General features: G+C 41.4%; 1 protein-coding gene across 1 annotated transcript in view; it reads left to right on the top strand.

Annotated features, from left to right (window-relative positions):
* The window catches only part of PHEX (phosphate regulating endopeptidase X-linked), a 1454229-nt gene that overhangs the window by 332198 nt on the left and 1095088 nt on the right, over nucleotides 1-26943 (top strand). The window contains exon 5 of the mRNA XM_085622474.1: nucleotides 6773-6999. Coding sequence (XP_085478600.1) covers nucleotides 6773-6999 — 227 coding nt within the window. The remainder of the gene's footprint in view (nucleotides 1-6772; nucleotides 7000-26943) is intronic.

The raw sequence follows: 26943 nt of genomic DNA, 5'->3' as shown, positions 1-26943 counted from the left end.
AGCATACCATACCGTGTACCTTCTAATTTTTTTTTTTATATCCTTTTTTTTCATCTTTCCTTTTTTAGGTCGAGCCTAGCGCTGCGCGCATGTGCTGCCCTATGGGGAGGCCTCTTGGATTCACTCTAGACTTTATCGAAACTTATCCGTGTGGTTTTTCAACTTCCGCACATTCTATTGGCCTTTGCGCGTGGCTTTCAAAAATGAAAGCACGCAATTGGCCAAAGACGGGTGCATGTCCCACCTTTTCTGTAAATGTTCACTCCCACAGCATCCAGCTGTTGGGAGTGAGCAGCGGCGCGCAGGGTGCGAGCTGCATTCCTGGTCGTGGATTATTAAACACAGCGCGGTCGCTTTCTGTTTAGCGGCCGCGCTTGTTTTTTTCACTCCCCACCTCACTCCCACGGCATCCAGCTGTTGGGAGCGAGCAGCGGCACGGAGGGTGCCAGCTGCATTCCTCGTCGTGGTTCATTAAACACAGTGCGGTTGCTTTCAGTTTAGCGGCCCTGCTTGATTTGTCACTCTGCACCGCTCCTCTCTGACCATACCACCCTCCTCTCCTTCCGCTCCGCAGCCTCTCGACATTCTCCAGCAGTTTCACATTTGTATTCTCTCACTTTCACCTCTTTTTTTGGTTTGATTTCCCTTTACATCATCAATTAATGCCCCATACGCCTTCCCCTCACCCTCATTCCCCTTGCCCACTCATGTTAACTCAGTCTTTACTTCCGCTAACAAATTCTGCCTTACCCTCCCTCGGCTTCCCTCTATCCCCCTAAGTTCTCTCTCACCCCCATCGCCGTAGATGCTTTCCTCGCCCACTTCACAACCCCTAATGTCCCCTCACACGTCGCTTCACTCCCTTCCACACATTCCCTCCCACACTCCCTTTCGCTGCCCTCCTGTACTCATTTGCCCCTGACACTCCAATTCTTTGCTTGAGTCCTATCTTGCCTCCACAACCCTCACTGGGTCCTCATCTCACTTCCATGCCCCTCCCCTTGTGCATTCACCCCCTCCTTTAACTACCCGCCTCATCCTTACCGCCCTACTTCGCCTCCCTCATTCCTCATCTCCTCCTTTACCACCTCCCCACATCCTTAATAGCCACGCCCATTCCTTCACTCACCTTCACCCTCTTTTACTCTCCATTCCCTATTCCTCCAGCCATCAATCACCCCTTCTTGCCCTCGTTCCTCCCCAGCTCTCTTTCACTAAGATTCACTCGTCCCTTTCCCCAATCATACTAACTTACTCCACGCCCACTCATTCCTTCACCCATTCTGTGTCCTCGGTGTTGTACGTGTAGCATGTGCTCCATGTTTATCTTGTAGTGTGTGCTTAAATCTGTGTACTCTCTTCTACTGGTACCTGATTTATATGTTCTCGGATGTTTCTATGTCTTTTCACCCTTTTTAAACGTGTTAACACCACCTGAATGACTTCCATATCGACCTTGCATGCTGTACATGTACTCTGTGCTGTGTGGCAGTCGTGTCCGCTTGCTTTGTGCTCGGCATGTTTCTGTGCAATATACTACTACCTTGTGTTTCATGGCCTGCCTTGTTCTGTGGTCTCAGTGCTGTACATCTACCGCCCTCTTACCTGTGTTTTACATGCACCCTTTCTACCCTGCGCTTTGCATACACTAAGCTCTATGTATGTATTGCCACAACAGGACCCTACCATAAACTCTGCTATGCATATATTTTACAAAATATTGCCATGTGCTCCATGTGTGGTGTATATTCTGTGTTCTACACTTACTCTGTGCTATACACACATGCACTCTGCTCAACTTACAGTATGTTTCCCGGGTTTTTCATGTATTTGTGCTCACTGCAGGGGACTGTGTTCGACCCCATGGTCACAGGTCCAAATCCCGGCAAATTCACTCAGCCTTTCATCCTTTCTGAGGTCGAGAAAATAAGTGCTATTGAGTTGGGTAACCAATAGACATCTGTTATTCAGCGCCAAGATGCCCCTTTGCGGGTGAAAGTGTGCTATATAAATACACGTTATGTTATGTTACTATGATGAACTGTCCCCACCTGATAATAAAAACGACAACAAATAAGCATTAGAACAGGCAGGGAAAAATTTACAGCATTGCATAAACAAAAAATCTAGAACACATTTTTGGTGTTAATTCTGGTTTTTATTAGGGTACTTCAGTTGTATATAATGTTTTCTAGGTTATATATAAGGTGACAAAAAGGGTTATAACACTTTTTTCATTATAACACAACTTTGAACATGCTGCACAACATTCACAATGCTCTTCAACACATATTAAAAACATTAACAAAGCCAATAGCTCTGTCTAAACACTTATAAGACCCCAAAGGCGAGACCTATTGGCTATGCCAATGCTTGTTTTTTCTTTTTTGCCTTCATTTTACCCCTTTCCTTCTTTCTTTCTTTTTGCCATCTTTCCTTCTTCTTTTTCTTTCCTGCTTTCTTACTTTTTTGCCTTTTTTCATTCGTTCTTTTTTGTTGTCTTTCCTTTTTCTTTTCGTCTTTCTTTCTTTCTTCCTTTCTTTCTTTCTTTCTTTCTTTCTTTTCTTCTTTTCTTTTTTGCTTTCTCGCCCTTCTATTTCCTTCTTTCCCCTTTTTCCTTTTTTCTTTCCTTCTTTTTTCCTTCCTACTTTCCTTCTTTTCCATTCTGTTTTCTTTTTTCCTTCTTTCTTACTCTTTGACTTCTTTTATTCTTTCTTTCCTTCTTGTTTCTTTTTTGCCTACTTTTCTGCATTCATTATTTTTCCTTCTTTCTTTCATTCCTTCTTTCATTTCTTTCTTTTTTGCTGTCCTTTCTTTTTCTTCCTTCCTTCCCTTCTTTCATTTCCTTTCCTTTTTTGCTTCTTTATTTAATGCCTCTTTACTTTTTTCTTCTTTCTTTTTGCATTCTATCTTTCTTTCTTTCTTTGTTTCTTTTTTCCTTCTTTCTTTCATTATATTCTTCTTTATTTTTCCATCTTTCTTTCCCATTTACCTTCTTTACTTTTTCTTTACTTCTTTCTGTTTTGCCTTCTTTCTTTTCTTTTCTTCTTTCTTTCTTTGTGCCTTCTTTCTCCCATTCTTTCCTTCTTTCTTTATTTTGCCTTTTTTCCTTTTTTCCCTTCTTTTTGCTCTTCTTCCTTTCTTTCGTTCTTTCTTTTTTGCCTTCTTTATTTGTTTACTTATTGCTTGCCTTTTTCTTTCCTTCTGCCTTCTTTTTTCTTCTTTCCTCCTTTCTTCCTTTTGCTTCCTACCCTTTTTGCCTCCCCCTGCCTTTCTTTTTGTCTTCCTTCTTTCTTTTTCTGTTCTTCTTCCTTCCTTCTTTTTTGTTTGCCTTTCTTCCTTTTTTTGTCCGCCTTTCTTTTTCCCTTCCCTCCTTTCTTTCTTCCTTTCTTTCTTGACTTCTTTCTCAAAGGTGAGCCTGCCAGCCAATGCCATGCCAATATTTATTTTTTTAGGTCTGTGTTCGTGAACACCTTTTGATTTTACTAAAAGTATGTGTAACATAGTTACTTATTGGGGTTTTCAGACAGACTTCATCCATTAGCCTCTGATTGAGTCACCCACATTTTCTTCCACCCACTCCAGCATGCATCAAGAGGCAATGTTAGCCCACTTTAGCCATTGACTGACTTCCCTAGGAGTGACAGCATACTGCCCTTTCACAAAGAGCACATCCACACCCAAAGTAGTTCCCTTTAGTGCTAGAGAAGCATTTTTACCATTAGCCATTGTTTTCTTTTAGATTTAATGATTACCCAGCAGCTTCTTGAACAATTACGTTTTTCAAAAACCATAACATAAACAACCAGAATTGCCAAAAATCTGGCTGCCAAAACCAGACCTTTGCCAATGCTTGTTTCCTATTTCAGACCACCAGGCCTTCACAGACAGGAAAAGATGTCATCAAATCATACACGCTCCAAAAGGGCGGGTGTGTGGTAAGACAGACAACCTGATATCTCTAAGTCCGTTGGTGTAAGGTTTCCTCCAGTGCATCTTGAGGAGGCTCCGCTGACAGAAACGTGATGGCTAGCCTGACTCTAATAGAGTGCTGACAGGGTACTCTGCTATGTCTGCCAAACTCTACATAAGGCCCAAAGTTTGTAGTAATGGATAGTGTCAGTAGTTCTGAGGAGGGACATTATATTCTTGCATCAATAATCAGTAGCGGCCCGTCCCCTGCCAAAGTGGGGAGCGGGCTGGGCCGGAGGAGGGAGTTAGGGAGGAGGGAGGCAGGTAGGCTTTGGTTACAAAAAAATCAAAATAAACTTACCTTTAGGCCGCCACTGTCTCCTGCGCATCAGCTCTTCCTGCTTCTGCTTCTGGGGCTGGGCACAGGCTCTCAGCTTGCCGTGCGGCCAATCCTGAAGCTGCTTTAGCATGAGAGCAGCTTCAGGATTGGCCTGAGCATCTACAACTTGCACTCCCAGGCAGACTATGAGCCTGTGCCTGCTCTCTCCAGCTCCAGCAACACAGCTGTGGCTGAACAGAGCTTCAATGCGCATTAGGGGTTTGGCCGGCCTGAGCCTGCTGGCCAAACACCTCATATGCAGTGAAGGGACTGCTCACCACTCACCACCAGCAGTGTCATCCCTGGACCCGCCCCAAGACTCTCAGAGTCCTGGGGCGGTCCAGGGGATTCAAATAAAATGATAATAAAACAGGTTTAAAACCCGTTTTTTAATCGTCTTATGTACTGGGGGTAGCAGGGGAGCAGCGCTCGTCCGCCCTGATGGAGCGGCCGCCGCTGTCAATAATATTGGCGATTATGCTGTTGCTGCAATTATTATTATCATTATTGTTTACTAGCTTGTTTCATACTGCTTTCGAGAACTGTTTTATGTGTCCTACATGCTAAAATTGTCTTCACTGGTATTTTTTGTTTCTGTTATTGAGAAATGTACCTATTGTCTAAGTATAATGCTGTTGCAAAATAAGCATAAACATAAAGTTGTGTGTTGATGTGCACACTCTCTGCATCAAACTTGTCTTGTCTATTTCTAGGACATGCAGTCCTCATTAACTTGATGGACTATTGTTTGTTGAACATTGCACTTTTGTGAATTCTGAAGAAGTTGAGCAATATTATATAAACTTGCATGAAGGTGAGAGTTATGGAGTCATCAGTGCGGTTTCGAAGCAGAGGCAAAATGCAAATATTGATTTGTTCCTGTTGCAAAACAGTACTAGCTCCCAAAACGAAGCAGAGCAAAAGGGTGCGTCTTAAACTCCGGGGCGGCTCCTCCACTAGGGTGGAGGAGCGTCGGCCAACTGCTTTCACGCAGTGCAAGAACCAGAAACATAAAATGGTAAAACTAGCATTTTATGTGTCTGCTTCTCGCACTGCGAGAAAGCAGAAGGGTTTGGTTGGGGGTGGGCAGGTGGGTGGGTCTACTCTAGGGCAGGGGAGGAGTGCTGTGGACGCTGACTGTTTGGTCGGCCCTCAGGGGCCGACCAAACCAGTCATGTGCACTCTGCCTTTTCTCCATGTAGGCTGCATGCAGCTAACATGGAGAAAACGGCCTCCCCATAGGCCCCTGGCTGGGTGCCGTCTCAACCAATCACAACGCTGCCATTGCAACGTTGTGATTGGCTTAGGGGAGGCGAGGGAGGCTGCCTGCTCCCTGTTCCTGCCGGAGTCTAGAAAGCAGGAGCAGACCGAGCATTTAACCCCCCTCCTCGCACGACCTCCCCTTCCCTCGCGACCACTTGCCCGTCCCCCCACTCCGCGCGACCCCGTGAAGTGAGCTATGCCGGCAGCGACTGCTTAAACGACATAAAATGTTGCTAAATAGCAACTTAAAACAAAATAACACCTCCTACAGTTTATGTAATCCAACTAGGGCTGACCCCTGGCCGGTTTCATACCAGCATTACCGGTATTTAATAAGCCTGCTGCAACTGAAATTAGAAAAATCGGCTAATGATGGTATCAATTTCCCCTTATCACTTATATGCCAATAGACCCAATTAATATTTTCTAAGCCAACATTTCTTTATTTCAGCTGTCTCCCACCTGAATTTGTCTCTGCTTTAGAAGATGTCAAGGGGGGAAATCAATTTTTCCGATTTTTGTTTTTTTAATCTCCTACTTTCCTCTTCTGAATTGTTGGCATGTATGTTATCAGTAGTGCATACTTTAAACAGAAAATGAAACATGAAACCACTTTAAAATAATGTGCTCTACAGCTGCCTAGTGACCTATGACTGATAATTTGAGAAAACAAAGACAGGGGCATTCTAAAAATGAATACAGACAATTTATAAAGTTCTAGTGAAGAAACAGGTCTTGGTCTTTTCAAAATATTAAATGTGAACCGATGGCCGGTATTTTTCTTTGGGAAAGATGGCAAATCTAAGTCCAACCAAAGAGGTGTAGTGCAGTTGCACAAACGCATACTGAAAGGATCTACACTGCAAAAAGAATGCTGTGGGGCAGATGGGCAAAGGCAATTTGGAGTGCGGAAAATAGCCCTCCTTCACTACTCCTTCTTACATACCTTCATGAATTGCCCTCAAACATCTGGAATGGGAATAAAATGTGAATACTCGGGGAATATTCATACACAATTACTACAAATAGAAAGAGCTGTGTCTTCTTTGCACATAGGGAGTTGGGCATTAACAGGAGCGATGTTCAAGGGTGCGTAAGAGTACATAAAAGAGTTCTCTGCATGTACTACATCCAGAACTCAAAAATGTTTTTGTGAGCCGTCCCATCTATGTTGACTCGCTGACTATATCTAACACTTATAATATGCTTACATTTCAGCTGTTACTGAGAGAGCAGACAGAAAACCGTTGCTAAATCTGCTCAAGCAGTCTGCGCTACGTTGGCCTGTATTGGAGTCAAATATCGGAGCAGAGGGCACGTGGTCAGAAAGAAAGTTTAACCTGCTCCAGACAACAGCACTGCTCCGCGGTCTATACAGTACCTCTGTTTTTATCCGTTTGTATGTGGCTCCAGATGACAAAGGATCCAACACGCATATTTTAAAGGTAATGTACATTCCTGTGTAGGCCGAGTGTCCTGGACTATGGTTGTTCTCCATGTTTTTACAAATGTTCATCACACTCTGTGTTAAGTTATTTACTTTAAGGCCAAGACGTAATTTGCATAGTGCAATTTATGGTGGAGTGCACACAGTCGCAGCCGGCATGACTCGTGGGAGGGGGACGGGGGATCGCGCGGGAAGGGGGGGTTAATTTAATTTAAAAAAATAACTTACCTTCACCTGCGGTCCCGGACTCCTCCATCGCATCTCCTGCTCAGCGCTCACAGGAAGCAGAAGCAGGCAGCCTCCCTCTCCTCCTCTCCTCCCCTCCTCCCCAAGGCAATCACAACGCTGCTGGCTAGGATGCCGTCCGTACACACGTCTATGCGGAGGCCATTTTCTCCAGGCAGGCTGCATGCAGCCTATACGGAGAAAACGGGAGTGCTCATGACTGGTTAGGTCGGCCCTGGGGTCGACCAAACAGTCGGTGCCCATAACATTGGGCTAGCCACTCCTCCCCGAACCCCAACCAATCATACCCTTCTTCTGCTTTCTCACAGTGCGAGAGAAGCAGAAACGTAAAATGGTATTTATACCCGGTGGCGCTGTCAGTCAAATTCGGAGATACCCACAACAGCTGTTTATTAATTCAATACACAATAAAAATGACTGATACGTACTGCCCAGCAGTTTTTATTGCTATAGGGGCCTGGAATTGTCTCACTTTTGTGACGATTGTGTGATGATTAGTAGTGTGTTAGTATGGTCATTGGCAGCTCTGGCAGAGGCAGCGGGTGGTGCAAGCTGCAGTGACCTCCTGACGAGGGCCCTGGAACTTATTTTTTCACAAATTGGGCACCGGTGGTTTCATATGTCTGGAAACATTACTCTGCACACATTTTTGCATTGTGTTCCTAGCCTGTAGTGTGTATAGACTGAGACACACTCTCACCCACCAACATGCACCCAACATAAATTTAAAGCCGTTTTTACTTACTACAGCTGTCACCAAAGTTCCACTTTCAGCTGAGTGTGCTCCATTTTTTTTTATTACAATAATCGTGAACAATATAGCATTATTCACTATGAGTATAATGAAAAATGGTTAGAAAATAAGGAATGTGGAGCTGCCCCTGTATTCTTGGCACTGATTTGCCACGTCTGTAGCCAGTGGTTGCAATGACAGTGCTAGGGGTCACAAGGGGCAAGCCCTGGGTCGCAGCTGGGACCCCTGGTGACCCCTACATGATGTCCATGCTGTTGTAGGTAAAAGTGTCTTATTTCATATTTGCATTTTATTCCAGATAACAACTAGTCTTTCCCAAAACGTTGCCATGTTAGTGCTAGGACCACCAATATGAACTTACAAATCCATACCCTATCATCAGAATGTTGGATCTTATGGTAAAGTTGAATACATACCCAGGAAACCAACAGCCAGGAAAAAAACACCTGTAGCCCTGCTTTTGCATACTGGAACATAATGAAGACACTCTGAAACTACATTGAAAGAATAGGACATGTTATTGCAGTAATCTAAAGGATGTTTAAAAGGCACTACTACATTGAAAATGTTTTCATCTTTCAGTCTAGCAAGCATTATGACTACAAATCCCTTTTAGTTTTAACATAACATATTACATTTTATTTTTATGTGTCAATCACTTTATCAATCTACATCGAATACATGTTTACTAAATAATTTCATTAAGAGCATCTCTTGTTACTGTAAATGATTCGAAGTTAATCCTCAAATGTTTCTTTCGACATTATTGGACGTGAACTCTATGACTTCTATCAAAAAAGCTTTATGCAACAACAGTATTAGATGCAACGTGAGCAAGAATCAGTATGGCACGTAAGGCTCATGTGCAAGGTGCACATTCATGTTGGTTGCCTGGCACCATTCGTATTTAAGTATTGTGACATACAAAGGGTAGGCAGCTTTGCACTGCACCATAGTCAAGGTGGGGTATGGAGGTTTAGAGTCTAGTAGGGTGAAAGTGTCCAAGGGTTGCAACACTGGGTTAGGAAAATAAAATACGTGAAACTTTTTTGAAATGGTGCCCAAACAATAAACATAAATTAGTAAGTACATTTTAAAAAGAACCATAGTAAAAGAGTCTTTTTTCTTGTGGCCAAGCAATTAATTGTAAGGGTTGTCATTTCGACAGAGTAAGTAATAATTAAACACTTGCGGCGTTGGTCTGTTATGGGTTTTGATGATGGATTTCTTTATTTTGGCATTCATCATGATCATAAAGAAGCACAGGATGTGTTGTCCATTCGTTCCACAGTTTTCTCCCTATAGCATGCACTACAGCAGCACATTCATTTATACTGCCACTGTGGATTTTTATTCCACTTCTATGCGATTTTTGCAGAACTCTGATATATCTTCGCTCCTATGTTACCCTGATGTTCTTGCCCATTTTCTGCATCCTCTTTTAAGTGTTAATACTTGCTTATTTAACAATACATTTATGTGTTTAACGTTTTGAAGATCTACACCGTGCCCATGTTATTACCAGTTCTGCCTGAGTCCATAACTTGGCTCTTCATCTCCTCCTTGTTCATGTTGTTGTGAAGACTGCTTCCCATTACATCAGTGCAGCAGATGGTATTTCACAATTAATCTAATTGATGCATAGTGAAACACAATATACCTCTCCTGGTAATGCACTACAATTGGTCATGTTGGTACGACATCCACTTCCTTTAATGACGAATCATAATGCTAACTGACTGTAGTGATCAAGAACACTCATTTGAGATGTTTCAAAGAGATTTATTTCAAGTTGGTAAAAGATCACAGGTAGATTATAAGTAAATCAAAGCAAGACCAAGTCTAGATCAGATAAAGACCCCACCAGGAGCAGCCAGCAGGCAGCTCAGCCCAGTCAACTGTCCCTTCTCTGACAGACTCCCCAACATTCTGATAGCATCATCACATTAACATTCCACTTGTGATTGAATAACATTGGATTGACATTAGCAGGATATAACACTGACCTTAAAGCAGTCATTTCCCAGTTGCTATCTCTTATTAGTGGTATATCTCCTCCACTACTATGCTGCTCCTATGAGAGTCTTTTGCCTGATGCATGATGTGTTACTATCACATACCCATACATATAGTGGTCTTTCATCCGTTGGTCTGGTCAACTGTCCACATTTTGTTTCCAACCACCACGGTATACAACATGGGGCAGTAGGTCAGCCCTCATCAACCATTGGCTTTCCTGCACTATTAGTCACTACTTTTTCCTTGATCACACATGTACATCTGCCTGAAAAAAATGCCCAGGGCTGGTGGAAAGTACTTTACTGTTCCAAATAATTTTCCTTCTATTCTTTGTCTTTTTGTTAATGTTTTAGTCGTTCTTGTGTGTTTAGACTATGTCTTCGGTTTATAATAATCAAAATCAAATAATACTTTTTCTTTGAACAAATGAGAATCTTATTTCCATGTGATTTGCTTTGAAACTAAAGAGTGATTTTTATACCTGTTCTAGATAAAACTGCAAGGCACTGACACTGTTGTATTAAAATTATATGAAATTATATACAATTAACAATTTATTTTTAAGTTTCAGATTTTCATTTCAAGCAAACTGCCCATCACATTTAGGCAGCATGTCTTATCTTTTTTTTCTCTTTCAGTGTCAGTATCAGTAATTGTTATTGTTTCAGCAATAAGCCTTACAATACAACACATATTAAATGTATTATACATAATTAAGCTTAAAATACATCTTTGACAACAACCCATAAAACATATAATTCATCAATTACAACTTAATCCTATATAACATTGGCAAACATTATCTCTGCTTAAAAGAGTAAAAAACATTTGTTTTAAACTGTGTATGTGGACATAGTTGGCATTACATCTAATTATTTCTATTGAAACTGGCATAAATTGTAACTCAAAAGCTTACTGCATCCATAGGCATGATCAAAATTTGCATTTAAATAATTCTGTTCAAACTGACTACAGTTATAACTCAGCAAAATATTTATATGTCCTTCATTACATTATACAGAATCTCAGAAAGCTCACGTGCAGATACCCTGCTATAAGATATAATATGTAGTTCTTAATTAGGTGCACAGTAGTGCCAACCTAGGTTTAATTAAATTAATCAGATTTAATATATATTAACAACATGTATCCATTTTATATAAAAGCAACAAAGTGCAGGTGCATATACAGTAATGATCACAACCTATCAGAGCAAGATAAAAGTACAGACGGCCTCAATAAGGTTAGAATATCTGAGCAGTTCAAGAGATTACTTTTGACAGAGGCTAAAAACCTTTCTTCCTCGTGGCCAAGCATCCCAAAGATATGAAACTACAGAATTCAAAATTATTTCAGTGTCAGTCCTAAGACAGAAAGCTATAACGGTACTGGTAGAGCCAATCTCATAATGCCTAAATGAAGGCAGTATTCATCTATTAAGTTCAGTAACAGATTTTGTACAAAAAAAGCAAAAGGTGCAAAATATTATGAGGCTTCTTTACATGCCCCTTGCGCCCCTTACGTCACTTTTCCCATGTTAAAAATTACGCAAAAGTGGCGCAAGGGGCTTGTAAATAAGCCCCTATCTTTCTCCCCTTTCTTACAATTGCAGCATTATCTACCGCTATGGATCCTGGCACATTTTCTTCTTTTTGTGGCTTCCAATAAAAATGTGAATATTTACCATCACATCTGCTTGCCAAAACCAGACCTATTGGCTTTGCTGATGCTCATTTCTCATACTGCGTTATAACGAGCCAATGCATCATGACCATCACACCTGCCTATCTGGCCGACAAGCTCACCACATCTGGTGACTCTGCACACCCGTAGCCAGGTCACCATCAGAGTACAGACTTAGGTCCTCATTACAAGTGGGCCTTTCATAGCTCTGCATTAGCCGAGACCTTTTGATTGTAATACATTTATATGTATAATATACTTACTTATATGTGCTTTCTCCCAGACCTTTTCATCCATTGGTCTGTAACTGTGTCACATTTTTCTGTCATCCAGTAAGCATAGGGCAGTGGGTTAGGAAACTTTGCTGTGAGGTGCGTTGTTCTGCCTTGTCAGAAGGAACACATTCACACATGACACTGTTCCTTTCAGTGCATTGGACTACTATGACAATGTGTGATTTTTGAGATTCAAAAAAGTTTTGATTTTAGCCAGTGCTTTTTTTTTTATTGAAGTGGCCCCAGCAGCTTCCCCAAGAATAAGATTGTGCAAAAACAAGCATTGGCAAATCCAGAAGGCTGGTTTTCTGATCCTTGAGCAAAACATGTTTGTGCAGGGATCAGAATCACCAGTTTCTTGCTAATTACCACATCCCTGCAGTTTTCCCCAGGTTAATTTTGGCAGCAAAAACCAGCAGAAGTTTTACAAGGGGAAATGCCCGGTATATACCGGTACAGGGGGTTACTTGTATGCAAAGCATCGAACTCCACGTTCAGCCCAATTTTAAGAGTACAAAATTTGTAATAGGTGATACTTATATTTTATAAATTAAAAATTCTCTTTTCAATTTAGTATAGTATTTTAAAAGGTGTGTTAATTTTTCCATCTACAGCTGAGCCACCTGAAATGAGGGGCAAAGAAATGTAAAAAATGATAAAAATCAAGACAGCTGGCCTTTTCCAACTATGCACCGAGGTTCTGGAACAACATCCTCATATCTATCAGATGCACCCAGCCCTGCTCAAATTTGGGAAAGAGTTCAAGATGCACCTCTTTAAATGACACTGTATCAGGATCAGGACACTTTTGCATCCAGAACCAGCTACCGCTCCAATCTCTTATTGGCTGTATTCTTGACTTTCACCCTATGCTACGCTCCGCCGCCTTTTTGGCTAGGTTCACACCATACAAATACCACATACCTGAGCAATGTGTGGAGAAAATTGTTCTGCATCTGATCAGATGTACTGCCCCATGTATTTTTGGATCAAAAGATTTATATGGAGATTAGCACAGACATATTTCTGGTTTTCCTTTTCTTAAAAGTTAGACTTAAAAAGTATTTGCAATTACATAGACATATAATCCAAATACAATATGAGTCCTGATATGTAGAAGATACACTAAAATGGCAGATATTTAGGATTCACATTCACTTTAATTTAATCTAATTTAAATCAGATTAAGAAAAATGTGATGTATATTCCTGTTCTTTTTTTTTTTTTCTTAAATGATTGTGTTATATAAACATAAAAAATACTCGAAATCTTTTCCCCAGGAGTTTGTCATGTATTTGTAATATGTGCAATGCAAAAATAAAAGGTGTTCTGCAGAAGCTGGGAACTGCAGCAGTGAAGTCTTCCTGGATACACCGATGAATGAAGGTTGTGCCAGATTTACAAGGATTCTTAATGAACTTTGTTAATGTATATTCACATAAATAGAGTACATATGATTGCGCGGATAAAGCATTGCAAATATACAGTTACTGTAGGGAAGACATACATGCACGTATTAGGACTGTTCTTAACTGTGTAAGTCCAGCAATGGCCTGCATAGTACCAGTTCACACTTTGAGTAGGTGGTGAGAATTATGAACTAACAGAGGTCAATACAAACGTTGTCTCTCTACTTTATATTAAAGAGCTATTGCTCCGGTTAAACAAAACTTGCAAATGTATTGTTTCAGACAGCAGAGCAATTGCACAGGGAACACACATATCATACTGTAGGCTCATGTTTGTACACAGTAAAGCTACCCTTTAGGTTAACCATATCTCAGAGGATCAGGGAGCAATATATTTTAGATCCTATAAACTAAGGTAATAGAGCTGCCTCTCAGGTTACAGGGATTGTACAGGCCCATACGGTGGTCAACAGAGCTATGCGCTCTGAAATAGATCTCTCAGACTGAGTACCTGTTTTACAGGTTTGAGATGAGATCATATGGTCTCTGACAGAAGAGTTATCAATTCAGGATACATGGATCTCAGGAGTTCAGGCATGGCACAGCAAACTTATCCTACAGTATACACGTATCCAATAGGCTCAAATTCCCATCCTTGAGATTATAAATATCTAATTGGTTTAGCCTGTTCCATCTGATAAACGCAAACTATTTACAGTCTGTCCGCTGCAACATTACTGTTGTATACTTATTTACATATGGTCAGTATAAATAAACAAAAAGAAATGCAAAATAAATTATTTGAGAACATGCTTTAAAAACAGACCAACTGCCAACGCAACCTTTTCTGTACCCAATGCAAATAAACATTTGGAACCAATTTCTTCTGCTCTGATAATGATTTAAAGGAATAACAGTTCTAAATGTTTTCCTCAGATTCAAAACCATGGAATATAGCAAGAAAAGATAGATATGTTCACTGGGACCTCTCTTTTACATATGGCCATGTCTGAACTGGGGTGGCAGAGTGTGCTAAAGAACGGTGATGGATCAAACCCGGATCTGTTGACTGGGTGTGAGTGTTTGATTGGTTCTGATGCTCCGTCCATCACCACCCCTTTTTGTACCGCTTTGTTCGCCATAAGTTGGCAGGGTATGCTCTGACGTGAGTCCCTTGCTCACTTTGCCACTGGATTCAAGCAAGCCTGGCAGAAGACGGCTGAAATGCCAGAAACCGGTCCTAGGAAGCTTGTTTCCGGTCCAGGGAAGGCATAGCTTGGCAGTTCGGGCTGGACTGTTCCCATGAGGCACAGGGTCAGACTGATTTGCATATGGCCATGTCTGAACTGGGGTGGCAGAGTGGGCTAAAGAACGGTGATGGATCAAACCCGGATCTGTTGACTGGGTGTGAGTGTTTGATTGGTTCTGATGCTCCGTCCATCACCACCCCCTTTTGTACCGCTTTGTTCGCCATAAGTTGGCAGGGTATGATCAGACGTGAGTCCCTTGCTCACTTTGCCACTGGATTCAAGCAAGCCTGGCAGAAGACGGCTGAAATGCCAGAAACCGGTCCTAGGAAGCTTGTTTCCGGTCCAGGGAAGGCATGGCTTGGCAGTTCGGGCTGGACTGTTCCCATGAGGCACAGGGTCAGACTGATTTGTATATGGCCATGTCTGAACTGGGGTGGCAGAGTGGGCTAAAGAACGGTGATGGATCAAACCTGGATCTGTTGACTGGGTGTGAGTGTTTGATTGGTTCTGATGCTCCGTCCATCACCACCCCCTTTTGTACCGCTTTGTTCGCCATAAGTTGGCAGGGTATGCTCAGACGTGAGTCCCTTGCTCACTTTGCCACTGGATTCAAGCAAGCCTGGCTGAAGACGGCTGAAATGCCAGAAACCGGTCCTAGGAAGCTTGTTTCCGGTCCAGAGAAGGCATGGCTTGGCAGTTCGGGCTGGACTATTCCCATGAGGCACAGGGTCAGACTGATTTGCATATGGCCGTGTCTGAACTGGGGTGGCAGATTGGGCTAAAGAACGGTGATGGATCAAACCCGGATCTGTTGACTGGGTGTGAGTGTTTGATTGGTTCTGATGCTCCGTTCATCACCACCCCCTTTTGTACCGCCATGTTAGGGTCAAGCACTGTCTCAGCAGACCTCCGGTTCAGTGTTAGCTCCTGCTGTATCTTGGCTCTGCAGGGCGACAGAGTCTAAATTAGCTGGCCTCCTCACCTGAACGCTCCTATGGCGGCCAGTATCTCCAACCAGTCCTCTTCACCAGAGCCGCCACGTTCATAGTCGAGCCGCGGGCACCATGACAGGCCTAGCTACCTGGTCCGGGCGCCACTTCTGCACTGATTCTTAGGTCTGCACTGGCAGGGTGGGTGTCCCCCGTCTCTCTCGGACTGCAAGTGCTAAAACTCAGTAGGCAACACAGAGCCTCAGTGGATTGCATCCATTCGGCCATGATGGTTAGCCACGCCCCACCTGGATTATTGTTTTTGAGGGATCTGATTGCTTCAAGCACGAGGTTCATATCCTAAGCAAGATCCAACACATGGTTAGATCATCGCTACGACCTAACTGCCCATCCTCAGATACATGACAGAATCAATGCTTGATATATATTAATACATCAACCCAGAGTCTGTTAAACTAGGAATATAGTGTCTGGTGATACTAACAAGCATGTTCACAGCCCCAACAACTCCATCCACCCCAGGTACTCACCACCCATCCTCAAATGGCAGTAATATATCACTACACCAGCCTCATACACAAATGTGCAAGAGAACAACTAAAGTTAACACTGAAAAGAGAGTCAGACAACAACATTCTACGCTAACGCAAACAGTACCACCAATCCTCAGACTCCCCATCACAGACAAATCATAATGGAAAGCTTATGTGAATGTGCTATTTCAATCCAGAAAGAGATTAAAATTGCAAAGGGACATCAGTACCCCACCTGGAGCTCAGTAGGTACACCAAGACCCTTCCCCTGCCGAAAGGACCACAGGTGATTCCACATAGCTGTAATAACAGTGTATAGACTGCTCTGAGAATATTAGAAACAGTAGCAAATCACACCAGAAGGATTCAAGTTCCCCCCATCCAGAACCTTAATACCCTGCTTCGCCCCACAGATGTTCATTAGGGAGGAGGTAACGTGCTGAAATCACAGGCTAAATACAGATATTCCCAGTTATTTAATTTACTCATTCCAGCTCATGTGAGGTCATCCAAATAAGTGTTCCCGTTTTGGGCAACGCTCCACACCAAAATTGCCCACATTCCCTCAAAATGAAGTTTTGAGGAACCAAGAGAAGCAACCTCATCTAAAAGTGAACTAATCAATGAAAGTGAGGAGCAACCGGAAGCAGTCCACAGCCAGAATTACAGGTGCACAGCCTCACATCATAACATTATAATCATACCTTAAAATAAGTCTAAATATAGAGCAGACCAAGTCACCTATTGCGATGTTAGGAAGTAATATTTGCACTTAGTATTGTGTGAGTTGCAGTTGCTTCTCCCACATACAGAAGGGGTAACGATCTGAAAATGTCCTCTCTGTAAATAATCAGCCAGCCGGGGTACCAGCAGCTGTGCATCAAGGCATGGTCTGGTCTGCAACACATCATTCTTTCTACTGAAAGACCTGATAGACAGAGAAGGCAGGCACAGGATATGTAATACATGACAGGGTCGGCAAAGCACAGGAATCATCTCTCTGCTATGGCTCTAATGGACTAGCTGTCAACCAATTCCTGCATAGCTCCAGGGGGGGAAGTCCATGTGTCCACTCTTCTCCTCACCACTTTGCCTGAAACAGACAAAGGGTGTGAAACTAAGGATGCTAAGAATTTGAGAGGGAGACCAATAAACACGATTCTAAAGGGAGTACAGAGCCATTCTTTACCATACCCTACACTGCCAAACTTGCCACCACATTCCCAGATGCCAGAGCGCAGCGGATCAAGTGGGAAAGCTCTACTATATATAACTAATAGTCCAGTAGTAGAAGGGACACATGAGGTAGAGAAGTCCATGATAGCAGCTCAGGGGCACCAAGGTGCCATCTTCAAAGGAATGAAGAAGATTTTGAAAATCAAAATAATAGTAAAAACAAAATCCAAATTTCCATGTCAATAACAACACTCTTAGACCCATAGAGAAGAGGAGGTTTCATGTTCATGGTAGTTTATCGACAAATGCCATTGCAGTGTCAGCTTCCATGAAGAAATGTGCCTTGTCCATTAACATTATTTTCAATTTAGCCGGGAGTAGCATATCATAGCTAATAATATTGACCCTTAAGGCTGCTGTAGCTGAACCAAAGTGCCTGCTAGCACCTTGCACAGCAACTATAACATCAGGATAAAAACCCATTTTATTATTCTCGAAGAGCATCGCACGTACCTCTATGGCATTTCAAAAAATGGAATCCGGGTCATTTAGAACCCAGGCAACGGTGTGTCGAGGTATATCCATGGGCTTGGGTTTAAGACCAGAGACCTATGCACTCTCCCCATCAAAAAGAATTTCGGAAACACCTTCTCTTTGAAGAGCTCACTGTGGCCCACAATGCCCTCCCTATGACTCCTAAAAGTTAAATATAGTTTCTGAGGGCCTTTCCATCCTGATCCTCTAGTCTATCAGGTGCATATTTAAGATCCTGAGACGTGTGAGCATGAACACTCTCTTCTGCAGTATTAACTCACCCATCCACTGCAGAAGCTCTATTGGTGACAAAGTGCAAAGGCCTCTGCATCAAAATTTGTTTTTTGCTGATAGTATCCACCATGGAAGCTAGGGTAGCTTTCGTGTCCCTCATCTCCGCCACTAGCACATTAGCAGGGAGTTAATAAGGCTGGGCCATGTTGTCTGCAGGCTGCTCTCCAGGGGTACTGTTCTGGAAAGCAGTGAATTCTTCTGTTTTCATCTGTTCCTTGTTATCTTTGTGCATATCACTGAATAGCTTACTCTTTCATAATCCAGGTGTTTTTATAGGACCTTCCAGAACAAATTGCACTAAATGTGTTTATTTATTGCAGTGAAAGCAGGGGCTCAACAGCAACACAAGCTACTAGCTGCACTGCAACACATGACCACCCACCACCAAACATTGATGGCACTCTTCAGAAATTAACTTTTGAAAACGATCTAGAAAACAGGAGGATTGGGCCCATGTCTCACACTGCATCAGTGTTCGCAGTTAGGTGTGTCACTGCCACCAAGAACCATGCTAGAACCAACAATTAATTCTGGGCCATGGTTGGTGATTTAGAATTCAAGAGCATCCAGCTGTTGTTTCAGAAAAATAATAAACCCTGTGACAACAGAAGGAAGATATAAATGAACAAGTACAATATGTATGCTAACTTAACTCCACCATACAAAGGAATGTGGTTGCTAAAAGAAAGAAGTAATTTTCAAGACAGGAAGATCAGTAGGTGTTAAAATTAGCATACCAGTCAGTCCTGTAACACACCTTTAGGAATTTTGAAAGAAAGCTTGTCAAACTAAAATAGCCTGGGAATAGGAACAATCTTCCTTCCAGTTTGGTTTTTGAAAACGTATCAACTTTTGCCCCAGCAAAACAACCAAAGGTCAGCTGGCATCAATCAAACTATCCATAGCTACATCTGTCTTGCCATTGAAAACAAGGGATAAGATAAGGGAGAATTCAGGGCATGTTTTACAGTTTGGCAGACAGGTTATCCGCCATGTTTGAGATGGAGTACCCATGCCCGAAACTCTAGGTCAGCCACAAAATCTACCCACCATGGCAGACAGCTCAGACCAACAGTGCATCCTCGAAAATTAAGATTAAGACAACAGAACCATTCAGTTACTTCCGCAGCATGTTCTTTAAATGCAGCTAAATGTGCCTTCCAATTTAAGAAACAATCAGTTGTACCCACCAAGTGCATGTAGAAGTTCAAGTCTTTAATCGATTCAGATCCTAGGCACATCCTAAAAGAGTATCTTTTTCTGAACAAAGGACAAAACCTTAGATTTTCACAAGGTCCAAGCAATTCCATAGAACCTTCGAATCGTTTTGCTGCCAAAAGGGTGCCGGTGGGGTTACATTGACACCACAGTTGTATGTCAACATGTCACATACATAAATATGACCTGACGTAAATATCTTGTCTTAAATATCGTTATTACAAATATCTGACATACATATTGTGTCCTAAATTTCATTTACCAAAATATTGTCCAATTGGATGTAGATTGTCTGTTATTATTATTAACTCGAGTGATGCGATATTTAGTACATTATATTTATATCAGAGGATATCTTCACTATGATATTATGGTGATCCTAATAAATTGAAGAGTGGGAGGTACTATATAGTTCATCCTACACCAATATCCATATAACTAAAGCAATACTCCAGGGATATAGCAGTGGATATTTCAAAACTGAGATATTCCATAACTACATTGAGTACTAAAATGTATTCTCTAAACCAATAACATACCAGTTATCAGAAAATTGTGGGCTCCCTCAATTATATGTTGTGCTCACTAATTGGGCCACTTCTCACTCGTTTTCTAAAATAGTATCAACATGGGTGGGCTCACTTGTAGAATGAAAGGAGCTATTACTAGAGTCTCTTTCTTGTTAATATGTGATAATATATACATTATGGTCTTAATTTAGTTAGTAGTTCCACTACTCCTACCTGTTAAAAACAGAGAAAGGGAACCAAACAAAAAGTTAAAACTTACTCAAGCAGAACTCCTTATAATTTATTTGAGTTACTAGGAGGCATATGTGAACGACGGAGAGAAATGTCCACCCAATCTATAATGCTTATAGGTATTTTTGTGGTCATACAATACCTTTCAAACAGAATCCGCCTTTCTTAATTTGACCCCTGAAAAATCCACAAGAGCAGGAAGTTTCAGGCCATAGAACAGGCCAAGGCCAAAACACAAAGCATGAACTAAGAATCACGATTTAAACCAATATTTTCTAAAGGGGATACAGCCACTACACTGCAAGTGTTACAAGGCATGCCATTACCCTGCATGGTGTTGCAACGCAAAAGGTGTGTAGCAGGGGGTAGAAGGTATTGGATTTAACTCCTACACCTTCCCTACTGTTGCACACACTGGAGTTGGAATAATAATTTTAACTGTTCCAACTTCCAGCGCACCCCGACAGCAAGTCGGGGTAAAGATATGCTTTGCAACGGCATGCGGGGAAATGGCATGCGTTGTAATGCCAAACAACCATTTCTAAAGTACATCTGAAAGAGGTTACACCCGGACAGTTGCATGGATGGGGCAGCTGCTCATCATCAATCTGAAATACTAATAGCTCTGGGAGTCTGCTAGCCTATTATTATAGTAGATTCTACCTCATAAAAGCTGAACGTAATAAGCCAAGATTCATGGAAACGTTTGGGTACTCGTTTATTTCGCTTCTTGAGAAGGCAAGATGCAACTGAGAACTAGTGATAGCTTACACAGAGGAGAGCAGCTTATCCAAGTGAATACACAGTCAATGTTCACAGACCTCCGGCAGGAAGTCCGATCAGGCAGCTCCAGCAATTATTGCTGATTTGTCATATCAGGGGCTCAAATCAATGCAGCTATATGTGATAAGAAGGTCACTCAACTACTTGTTACCTCACTGACCACTCACAAATATCCTACTCCACAGTCTCTACTGGTTGCCTGATTACAACGCTTGATTTTGTCTTCAAAACCTCTGCTTTTTCATGCACACACAGTGCCTTCTCGGACCAGTGACTCCTCAGCTCCCACAGAGGATCTCAGTATTTGCCGCTAGCTTTAAATGATTGTAGCTTACTGTTTGATTTTCCTACATTGGTGATGCGTCCTATCTATGTTTCGTGTAAATTCACCTCTTTCACACCATTAGGTGATATCTACAATTTCAAAGATCCGCAGAAAAGTCTGGCAACCAGCTTTTAGCTTTGGATAAATGGCCATGCAAAATATAAATAATGTGGCTCAAGCAAATGCAAAAAGGGCAGGAATATTGTCCACACATGATCAAACAGTGTACAAAGACATTGGTCAAGTTAAGATTTCTCTTTAGTAATGACATCCAGCAGAGCTGAGAACATTATCCATGATGGTCTCCAGAGCCTTGGAAAACCTGTGTTGAAGTCCTTGGTGATATTCAGATATTTGGTGGAAAAAGCTTGAAGTAAGACAAAGAGGCTTTGCCTGGCGTATGCCCAATGCAAAAAGCATCAAATGGGAAATTGACCTTTTTTAGTCTCCTAATGTTTTGCAGAGTTTCAGGAGTTTGAATTGAGTCATCCAACAATAGTCTCTTGAAGCTGAACACCTCTGGTCTGATGCCTTATTAATTTGTTTCTGTAGGCTTTCAAAAGACTCCAATCATGACAAGCCTGCCCTTAAGTCTGACTAACTTATGTTTTGCTTGGGACAATAATCCTTAGCCAACTAATTTTTCCAAATCCTTCAGCGATGGTTCTTTTGTACCAGAAAAAGGCGAATTGCCTGCAACATGGAACTTTTTAAGCAAAACAAAGTTACTCCTAGTATTTTATTCAGGCACATTCCAACAAAATGAACTTTCATGGAGACAAGCTCACCCATTGTATAAAAGGAGACTATTTGCAACTGACAAAGACTCACATGTTTAATGTGAGTCTGTCCATTGAAGGTACTGTTTGGAACAGCACTTGGGGCACATCAGTAGATTTTCAAGACGGAGGTTAGTAAAACTCTTTAGCAACATCATGAAAATTAAAATCTTATTGATCTTTTTCAAACTTGTTCTGGCTTCAAATGACTCTGCTTAGGTTCTTAAAGAGCTCAAGCTACTCTTTGGGTGGCAGCTACCCTGACCTAAATCTTAAAATGTCCTAAAGTACTCCACCTCAATCATCTCCAGAACTATGAGGCATTCATTTTTCTGGAAGAGTCCCTAATGGCAGAGGAAATACTGAGCATTTGAGCAGGGAAACATTGCAAATAGGTCAATCACAGCCATTTGCTGAATATGACTGGGTTTCTCTCTAGCAAGGAATGTGCACTTTTCTCATAAGTTCATTTAAGATAGAAAAAGAGCAAAGTATGGCATCTCTTGTTTATTCAAAATTTTGAGAGATAATTGAATTCTGTCATATTCGAGCAATAAAACATTTAAATGCAATCTTGGTGTGTTCCACCAGGTCTGGGAAAAAAATCCATGTCTAAAATACAAATTTCCATTATAGTGCATATGGTGCAGCAGCAGGACTCATAGCTTTCAGTTTGGCACACATGCACGTGAGACAGATTGGTTGTGGAGAAAACTACTCTACTCCACAACCACATAACCACATACATTAACATATTTGCAACATAACAGGTGGTATGTACTGCTTTGTTTAGTTTACAATATTTAATGTATTACTATTTAACATCCTTCAGTATCTACTAACCATTGAAATTGTCAGGCCACCCTTAATTTACTGTTGGCTGCAGTGAGAGATAGAAGGGAGCATACATTTAGCAGAGCAAATGGTCAGCAGACTTCAGGCCACAACAGAAGTCAAACTCCAATGGTCCAAAAACAAGTCATGGGGAACACTTAAGGCAGGTGACATTTTTCACAACAGTGTGTAGCTGCATTATTTCTTTGGAATATTGAGTGACCTTGAGAGACATATTAGATTTGTTCATTTAGAATATGTTATTGTTATTGTTTTTTGTTTCACCTTTGTATTACACAAAATCTGCCATTACTGCTTTAACATTGGCAGTCCTCACATAATGTGTAATCTCTATGAAGTTCATTTGAATTAACTTTTAATATGCTCACTTTTAACTTGTTTTTTCAAACTCCCATTAAGAGACATAGGGGCATATTTACAAGACCCTATCACCACGGGAACGTCACTTTTTACGACTTTCCTGTGGCGATAGGGGCTTTGCCTTATTTACAAGGCAGCGTTAAGCCACTAACAGGCACATGCATCAAGCAAAATACCGGTCGCAAACGGGCAGATTCTCAGAATCTGACCCTTTGCTCCCGGTATTTTTGCATTTGGGATGCATCATCCCAAATGCAAAAATCGCTATTTAAGGAATCTCAAAATTGGGATTCCTTAAATAGCGATTGCATTTAAGGAATCCCTAATTGAGATTCCTTAAATGCAATGCATTACAGTTTAAAAAATAGCGATTTCGCTATTAGCGTGAGCAAATTACCATGAGGCTGGACCTCATGGTAATTTGCGACTGAGAAAAATGCACTTCTTTGCATTTTTCTAAGTTACATGTTGCCCACACACATGCCGTTAGAGCATGTGTGTATGCAACATTTGTGCAGAGTGAACATACATGGGTGCAATAGGGTGTCATTTTGACACCCTTGCACCATCGAAATTGCGGGAGCAATTTGCGAGTACCTACTGGTACTCGCAAATTGCTCCCGCAATCTCTAATTCATTCCTATGGGCCTGGAGGCCCATAGGAATGAATGGGAAGACATTCCTTAATTGCGACTCGCAATTTGCTAATCGCAATTAAGGAATTTGTGGGAATCGCTATTTCTTTAGCGATTCCTACATGCATAGGGTTTTGCTATTCCTTAATTGCGATTCCTTAATAATCGCAATTAAGGAATCGCAAAACCCTATGATGATGCATGTGCCTGTTAATGTGGCTTAATGCTTCCTTGTAAATAATGCCCCTTTCACGCTATACTTATGGGTGTTGCTGTGGACGTTCTACTGCAACACCCACTGATTTTGACGCTAACCCACATTTACAAGGGCAGCGTAAATATGGGGCAGCACCAAAATTAAGACCAGGGAAAACCTGGTCTTACCCTGGCACAACAAGGAGAAATGTTTAATTTCTCCTCGTTTTTGCTGTTTTTATGATTGCTGCGTTGTGCAGCACACATGGAAAGAGCAAAAGATCGATGATTGTTTATGTTTAGGAAGGTCCCCCTTCCTGCACATAAACAATCATTTTTAAAAAATGCTGTTTCGCAAATTCTGCGTGTGCTGCATTAAGCAGCATGCATAGAAGTTACAAAACAGCATTTTTAGATTGTTTATGTGCAGGAAGGGGGCCTTCCCACACGTAAACAATCTTCCCCTCAATGCAGACACCCTTGCACTATGCTAAGTTTAGCGCCAGTGCAGGAGGAAACACAGGGCTGCACCATATTCTTGTAAATATGGTGCAGCCCTGCATTTCTGAAGTGGCGGAGTGTGGCATTAAGCCAGGAAGGCTAACACCTCACTCTACCACTTCCCTTGTAAATATGCCCCATACTCTTATCTTAACTGAAGTATAAGCTATTTTGGATTTTTACAATTTATTCACTGAATATCATATCCATTTAGTTCACTAATGAAATTTCAGAAATTCCTCATAATTCATGTCACATAATTCAGAATATTACACCTTCTATATGTCTGGAAATCCTCTGTCTTTAAAGTTAAAAGCAAAGGACTTTCTTATTGATTGTGGAAATAGGTTCGAGGACTCTATTGATCTAGTGTTGGAAGTAAATGTGTCAAAGTGCTGCTGCAAAGTTTGCTGATGCCTTAACAAGTAAGCCTCATGAGAACTAAAGGCTGAAAAAAAAACCAAGAATAGCACAATTCAGTGGCACAGTGCTAAAGTATCCCATTAGCAAGCTTTTATGAGTATTAACACCTTCTGTTTGAGTATGTCACTCTCTTTTATGTTTGTGAAAGACTGTCAACTGAATTTTCCTTTATACCTACAATATAGCAGAAGCACACAGTAAGATTTTTTTTTTTTTAATCAATAAAGACATTTCAAGGAAAATGGTTATCCATGGGAAACCAATCGTTGGATGATGTCATCAAGACAGCAAAAAGTATTGATAGTTCGCAAATCTCAGTAAGGGTACTTGAGGAGAAACCTCCAGAATTAGTAAACGTAGTTAGATCTAGTAAGGCTTCTTGGAAAAAACCTGAATTACACATGATAGTGAATACTATCAAACTTTTTGATGCTAAAGTGATAACACCATCTTCCAATATGTGTTTCCTTTGAGGGATCCCTCCACGTAGCAAAAATTGCAACATTTGTCCTGCTAAAGATGTCGCATGCAGTTAATGTAAAAAAGTAGGGCATTTTGCCAAGGTATGCCAGAAGATAAAGAATAATACTCTTAGATCTGTTGCGTGTGTGAGAGAGTCGGATTGTGAAGATGTCTCAGGGTCTTACATTGAAGGGTTGAATGATCTGATGATCAGTGTGGGTGATCATGGCTCTTGTTCTGATAACATACACAACCATAAGAAGGTCTGGCCTATTTCTGGTGATCCTGTGTCATGTGTTGATCCCATTGTGGAAATTCATGTCGGTGATAAAACTTTAACACTGTTGGTTAATTCAGGAGCACAGATCACCATGATCACCCAGAAATAATTCTTAGACACATGGGGTGACAAGAGTTTATTTCCACTTCATCTCTCACCTATGTCCTATTAAGGGCGTAATATTATCTTTTAGGGTACATAGAGGATATACTTAAATTTAAAGGCAGGAAGATTTAAGGAAAAATATATGTTGCCGTACAGGGGTTAAACATATTAGGGTGGTTTCACCAAGGCTTATTCTGGATGGTTCTCAGTCCTGGTCACAAGGAACAAGTCTTGGTAGTGGAATATGATGATATTGCAGATGAGTGGTGCCATACATTTCCTGAGGATTTTGCAGATACCCTGGGTGGAATCAAGGTTTAAAACATAAGAACAAGATCAACGATGGAACAATCTCCGTCAAGCACTAGTTACGGGGAGTACCATTCAGTGTCAGGGATGATCTTGAGGCAAAGCTTAAATGTTGTGTAAATAGGGAATCATAGAACCTGTTAAGTCATCATTGTGGTTATCCCTGTTGGTTGTTGCATGCAAGCATAGTGGACGATTACTTTTGTGTGTTGATTTGAGGTCACTCAACAAAGAAATATGGGTCGATTCACACCCATTACCAAAAATAAATGAGATGTTCACCCAAACTGTAGGAGCAAGTTTGTTTTCTAAACTAGACCTTATTTCTGCATATCATGAAGTGGTTTTGCATCTGGAGTGAAGACATTTCACAACCTTTTGTCTCACCTATAGGCACATTCAAGTATTTCCATATGCCGTTTAGACTTGCTTCGTCGGCCACAGCATTTAAAAGAATCATGTATAACATGTTAAAAGATGTGCAAGGTGTTTTAGTGTTCCAAGACAATGTGTTGATTTTTGCTAAAGATGTTATTGCACCCAACACAATTTTGGAAAAAGTGCTTAAGATCTTCAGGAATCATGGTGTCATGCTAAAACGGGAGAAGGGTTTATTTATATGTAGTGAGTCGCGGAACATTTGTACCGGTAGAAAGAACCTCCATGTCACGATTTTGTCTCGTGGTACTGGAACTTTTGTCGTCACAACTCTAGGTCGTGAACACTCCTGGACAAAGGACACATTTTCCTTTCTTTTCCTATCCCGGTACTGATTTTATGACATCTGTTGTCTCCCGCTAGATAGGTTGGAACTTTAGTTCTCCATAT

The sequence above is a fragment of the Triturus cristatus genome, chromosome 8, assembly GCF_964204655.1.
Source record: "Triturus cristatus chromosome 8, aTriCri1.1, whole genome shotgun sequence".
NCBI lineage: Eukaryota > Metazoa > Chordata > Amphibia > Caudata > Salamandridae > Triturus > Triturus cristatus.
Note: the sequence above shows the minus strand (reverse complement) of the source record. Positions and strands in the feature narration are given on the sequence as shown.